The 6,425-nt window shown below is 35.3% G+C and overlaps 1 protein-coding gene across 4 annotated transcripts in view; it reads right to left on the reverse strand.

The window, feature by feature from the left end:
* Nucleotides 1-6,425, reverse strand: part of Ptpn4 (protein tyrosine phosphatase, non-receptor type 4 (megakaryocyte)) — a 177,972-nt gene that overhangs the window by 8,290 nt on the left and 163,257 nt on the right. For all 4 annotated transcript variants that reach the window (XM_005397664.2, XM_013521059.1, XM_013521058.1 and 1 more), the window contains 2 exons: nucleotides 5,107-5,235; nucleotides 2,862-3,010 (listed from right to left, as the gene is read on the reverse strand). In XM_005397664.2, coding sequence (XP_005397721.1) covers nucleotides 2,862-3,010; nucleotides 5,107-5,235 — 278 coding nt within the window. The remainder of the gene's footprint in view (nucleotides 1-2,861; nucleotides 3,011-5,106; nucleotides 5,236-6,425) is intronic.

Raw genomic sequence — 6,425 nt, forward strand, 5'->3', positions numbered from 1 at the left:
TTTTTGGTTTTTCTCCGGTACCGGGAACTGAACTCACGACCTTGCGCTTGCCAGGCAGGCGCTTTTGCCGCTGAGCTAAATCCCCAGCTCCTTCACTAAACATTTATATTAGTTCTAAGAGTCTTCTGATGGCGTTTTGAGTTTTTTTTTTAATGTAAAGAATCATGTCATCTGCAAATAAAAACAATATGACTTCTCTTTACCTATTTGTATCCATTTATTTCTTTATCTTGCCTGATTGCTCTAGTCAAAATTCTGAACAGGAGTGATGAGAGTGGAAACCCTTGACCTATTCATAACTTTAGGGAGGATGTTTTCAGTTTTTCCTCCATTTAATCTGATGTTGGCAATGGGTTTGTCATAAATGGCTTTTATCAGTTTAAGGGAAGGTCATTCTATACTTATTGTCATCAGGGTTTTTATTATGAATGGATGGTGGATTTTTTCAAAGGCTTTTTCTGCATACTTTGTGATGATTATATATTTTTTTACCCTTACTTCTGCTTATGTGGTGTAATTACTGACTTACATATGTTGAACCATCCTTATATCCCTGGGATGAAGTCAACTTGATCAAGATGTATGATTTTTTTCATGATTTGCTGCACTCTGTTTGCAAGTTATCTTGCTGAGGAGTTTTCCATCTATTTTCATTAAAGAAACTGGCTTATAGTTTTCTTTTATTGTTGAGTTCTCATCCAGTTTTGGTACCAGGATAACGCTAGTTAGCTTCAAGAAATGAGTTTGGCTGTGTTCCTTCCCTATAAGTTTCATGGAAGAATTTAGAGTGTTGGTGTTAGTTCTTCCCTGAAGTTCTGGTAAAATTCAGTGGTGCAACCACTGGATTTTTTTTTGTTGTTGTTGGTAGGGTTTTTTATTACTGCTTCTGTTTTATTGCTTGTCACAGTCTGTTCAGAGATTTTTGGTTCAATTTTGGTAATTCATGTGTCTAAGAATTTATCCATTTCTTTTAGATTCTCTAATTTCTTAGAATATAAGTTTTCTAACTATTTTCTGCAAGTCAACTTCTGAAAAGGTATAAACATTTACTTGAGCCAGGTGTGGTGGTGCACGCCTGTAATCCCAGCACTTGGCAGGTTGAGGCAGGAGGATTGTTGCAAGTTCGAGGCCAATCTGGGCTACAAAGTGAGCTCAAGGTCAGCCTGAACTGCATAGCGAGACCCTGTCTAAAAAGGCAAAAAAAAAACCCCCGAAAAACAACAACAAAAAAATTTACTTGAGGAGCCTCCCTTAAAAATGCAAAATAACAGAATTATAATAAATTATAATTAACAAATGTGTAAAAAACCCAGTATTTTATGCTTTAAACAAGTTAATTGTTTTTGGACACAGAGTCTTGCTGTGCAGTTCAGTTTGGTACTGAACTCACAATGTAGCCCAGGCTGGCCTTGAACTTGCTGCAATTCTCCTGCCTCAGCCTCCTGAGTGCTGGCATTATAAGCATGTGCCACCATGTCTGGTCAAGTTAATGTTTTAAACAAAATTTAATTTTAATGAACTTAACCACTGAGATAGTCAAGAAGAACTCCTGGAAGTATAATTTTTAACCATGAATGTAGCTGCTACTGAAGCAGGAAAATGAAATGGACAAACATGTTTTGTCATTCTTGTCACTTTGCCTCTCAAATATTTGGTGTATAATCTGTCATGATGATTTGAAAATCTACTCTTAAAATGTCCTAGAAAGTTTAAAGGTAAAGCATATATCAATATATCCTCTAAATATAACACTTAAACAAACAGTTATATTAGGAGGAAATAACTTGGCTCCTAATCTTTGGGTGGCAGTGAAGGCTGCACTTGTTTTTTGCAGGGAAAACAGGGACATCTGGGTTTGAAGGGCAGGAGCAGTAGCCTACCAGTGTTTACCTAGAGTCCTTGGGGGTAACTCAATAAATATCTTTAAGAGGAATGACATAAGGAAGGAGTCCCCTGAAGGGTGCCTATATTAGGACCTGAACATGTGCCTCAAAATTAACATGTTGAAACTTAATCCTCAATGTGACAATATTAAGAGGTAGGGCATGTAGGAGGTGATTAAGTGGTAAGGGTAGTCTCACAGATGGGATTAGCCCACATATAAAAACATACTTGAAGGAGTGGTTTTACCTCCTATTCCTTCCATCCCTTCTGACCTGCGAAGACATAGTTGCCCAGGAGATGTAGGAATAAATCACTATCTTCAAAGCAGACAACAGCCCTCACCTGACCCCAAATTTGCAGGAGCCTTCAGCTCAAACTTCCCAGTGTCCAGAACTACAAGAAGTAAAGTTTTGTTCTTCATAAGTTACCTTATTAAAGGTATTTTGTTATAGTACCAAAGAGATAACCTATAATACTGTATTTTATCAGATCTAAATTACTATCCATTACAAGACATGTTCCAATTTCAGACATATTAAAAATGAAGTTTCTAAAAATCAGTGGAATAGTTTTATATTATTTTTGTGGTCCTAGGGATTGAACCCAGAGCCTTTGCACTGAGCTACATTCACAGCTCTTTTAAAAAAATTTTTTTTTTAAATTTTGGGATGGGGTCTTACTAAGTTTTTAAGTTGCTAAGGCTGGGCTCGAACTTGTGACCCTACTGCTTTAGTCTGCAAGAGCACTGGGATTAAAGGTGCATCATCACACCGCACTGATATCTATTATTTTTATCTCTCATAAAGTTTCTGCCAATTGTTATTAGAATATCCTCTGCCTTCTATCTTCAGAGCACAGCTTTTGAGTCCTAATGATCAACAACGGTTACAACATGAAGACACAATAATGTATGTATGATATTTTAAATATGATATATTTTGTCAGTTATTCACTCATACACAACAGGAAATAAATACCTGCAGTGAACAACAACAGGTTCTTCTTTTCCGGCCCTTTTATTTCGTACATGACAAACAAAGTCCAAAAAGTCACTTGAATCATCAGGGACTCCATGGTCAGGCCAAGCTATGTACTGGATCTGAGTGAGTTGACGACTTTCATTTTTCTAAGTGTAAATGAAAAATTATACATCTTGACTTAGGAATTATCTTTATAAATAAATACAGTACTCATGTCATTTTAATTTCAGAAGGAAAGAAAAAACAACTTTTCCCCTAATACTGTAATCCACTAAAACCCTACATTTCCATAAAAAGTAAGACACCTACTTTATTTTATTTTGGCTTTTCTGAAACAAGGTCCCAATATATAGTCCAAACTGGCCTTAATCTCATGGCACTCTTTTAGCCTCCAACTCCCCAGTGCTGGGATTGCAGGTGTATGTCACCTTGCCCAGCTAAGAAACCATTTTATATAAACAGTTGTATATATTTAAGTATTGGCTATTTATTATCACTACCCTCTCTTTACCTCAATTTCTTTGTGTTTTTAAGATAAAATAAACAGGCAAAATTAAATTAAGATGCAGAGAACTGCTTAAAGATTAACTAAAGAACTGCTGGGTAAACAAGAATGGTAAAATAAAAAACATTTTTTGTGAACAAAATTGAGATAATCCTGATAGGACAGAGATGAAATTTTAGAAAAAAATCTCTTCAAATAAATGTATATTAAAAGCCAGAGGTGGGGTTTTTTTTGCCTGCACTTTGGACAGGAGAGGCAGGAGGATCACAAATACAAACCCAACCTGGGCAATTTAGTAATTTGGTGAGATCTTATATCAAAATTAAAAAAGGGCTGGGAGGTAGTTCAGTGTAAAGATGCTGGATTAAATCCCCAGTAATTAATATACATACATACATATATACAAACATACAAACATACATATATACATATGTACTGGGAGAGATCATAAAAACATCAAGCCAAAGACTGGTACTATGAACAGACTAAGAGCACTGGGTTTAGATACAGCTTGACTCAAATCATGACTCTGCTGGTTACGGTGTGCAATAATTTCAATCTCAATTTCTTCTTGAAAAATGAAATGACATTTATACCTCTATGAGCTGACAGTCTTATGTTGAAAAGACTTCACGAGAAGATCTGTATATTACCCGCTATTTGGCATCATATGCCAAGATTATAAAGTCATTTTTCATTATCTATTTGGAAAATATCTTATAGGCTTGATTTGTTGCATTATACCATGAGCTATAAAGTGTATGTTCCTAAGCTTGAAATTCTTCTCATTTGAATGAAATTTAACTTTTTAACTCTTGTCATTTTGGCATCATTCAATGCCACATTCCTTTTTCTTAAATGAGCACAACTTCTGGCTCCTTTCCTTGCAGTCAGAAAGGCCCTGTCTCACTGGTCTTCTGTAAGCGTATCCTTGGAGACGGTGTAATTCCTATTTCTAAAGGCTTAACTTTTGTTAGGAGAGGACTGGACCCTTATAGCCTGTGTTATTTGCTCTCAAGTAGTTATTTCCTTTTTCTTTTGGTCCCTTTCAGAAATCACAGGTGGCTGGCAAGGGAACATCTAGCTGTGGACAATGACTGTGTTGTACACAGTTCACAGCCGCCTCACAATACTAGCAGTGCTGTGCCTTCTATATACATCTTTAATAGGGACACTGAGTCATCATTATTAATCAGGTTCCATTTTTGGCTTTCGAAGACAGGGCAGTGATCCAGGTAGAATTAAGAACTGGAAGTTAGAAAGCTCTGTTGTCAAAGATCCTGCTTAGGACTTTCTCTTTCTTAATAGTGAAGGGACTGTGAAGTTGCTATCTTTTACTCTTTAAAAAACTGGCACCTTTCAATTGTTTTTTCTGTTTCCACAGTCATACCCAAATTCTCTACTGAGAGCACTCGGAGTAAGAATTTTTTTTATAACCAAATACATTCTTTGTATAATAGCTATGAATAGGCAAATTACTAGTAAATATTATTTATAGACTCCTTTCTCATTGACTACTCATATTTAGTGACAGAAATGGAAATACATTTATATGACTCAGGGAAATATTCCTCATAAAATTTCAAAGTATCCCACTGAGGTAGATAAATAGTTAAGTAATTCTGTAGTATTTCTTAATAATTAGCACTCATATTAAAAATTTTTTTTCAACTTTCAAAATCTATCTTGAATACAACATCTCTAGTGAATGATATCCTGCTTTTTTTTTTTTTTTACCTCTTGGTTAAATAGTGTCATCTTCCTGAAGATATAGGCAGGGTTTCCTTCTTCGGAGTGGCAGGTGACTTGGTAACATCCATAGGATGAACTTCCTGTGGGTTCTGGCCAATACTGGTGACATTTAACCTGATATAGATAGAATTAAACAAACAAATGAATTTTCTTATACTCTTTTCACCTTGATCTGCCAACTATTACGACTTTTTCTTTGTAATTTTTTAACCTGTGATTGTAAATGATCTGCTTATAATTTCCAAATATTAATTAAATTTCTAAGACTCTTTTTTAGTGTTAAGAGATTGAACCCAGTCTCTGAGCTACACTAACCCCATTTGTATGAATTTTATTAGCTTTAATGACATACTCTTCATGATCATATATAGCTCACTCATTTAAAGTTTACAATTGTTTTCAGTATATTTAGAGTTATGCAACCATTATCACAATCATTTTTAGAATATTTTCACTATACCCCCCAAAGCCCCTATAACTCATTCGTAGTCACTACGTATTGTACCCTATCCATCCGTCCCTTCCCCAACCTACACCTAGGCAACCACTAATCTGTTTTCTGCCCCTATGGAATTGCCTATTCTGAACGTTCCATATAATGAAATCATACAATATGTTGTCTTTTTTGTCCAACTTTTTTCACTCAACATAATTTTCCACACTTACACATATTGTAGCACATATCGTTACTTTTTACTGCCAAAAATATTTAACTATGAATATATTAGATATTATTTGATGTAACAGTTATTTCCACTTTTTGGCTAGGATGCTATGAACACTCATGAACAACAACAAAATTTGTATTTGAGAGAAGTTGTCACTATCTAGTCCAGGCTGGCCTCAAACTTAACATTTAGTCCAGGGTGGCCTTGAATTCACAATCTTCCTGCCTTAACATCCCAAGTGTTGGGACTATAGTGCCTGGCTTCACGAACCAATTTTTGTGTGGACATATGTTTTCAATTTTCTTGGGTAGATCCAACCTCTAAGTTATAGTAATACTATGTTTAACCCAAGGAACTGTCAGATTTTTTCAAAATAACGGTACCATTTTACAAAACTACAAGCAGGGTGTGCTTCTGTTTTCGCCACATCATAAATAACATTTTTATTATCTGTCACTTTTATTTTAGCCATTTTATTGGATATAAAGTGGTATCTCACTGTGATTTTGATTTGCATCTCTCAGATCACTAATGATATCTGTTCAAATACTTTTCCCCTTTTCAGAATTAGGTTGTCGTTTTATTGTACAGCTGAGTTCTGTATATAATGGTGCCTGGGTTCACAACTTAATTCTT

Source organism: Chinchilla lanigera, unplaced genomic scaffold, assembly GCF_000276665.1.
Source record: "Chinchilla lanigera isolate Chin_1 unplaced genomic scaffold, ChiLan1.0 scaffold00058, whole genome shotgun sequence".
Classification (NCBI taxonomy): domain Eukaryota; kingdom Metazoa; phylum Chordata; class Mammalia; order Rodentia; family Chinchillidae; genus Chinchilla; species Chinchilla lanigera.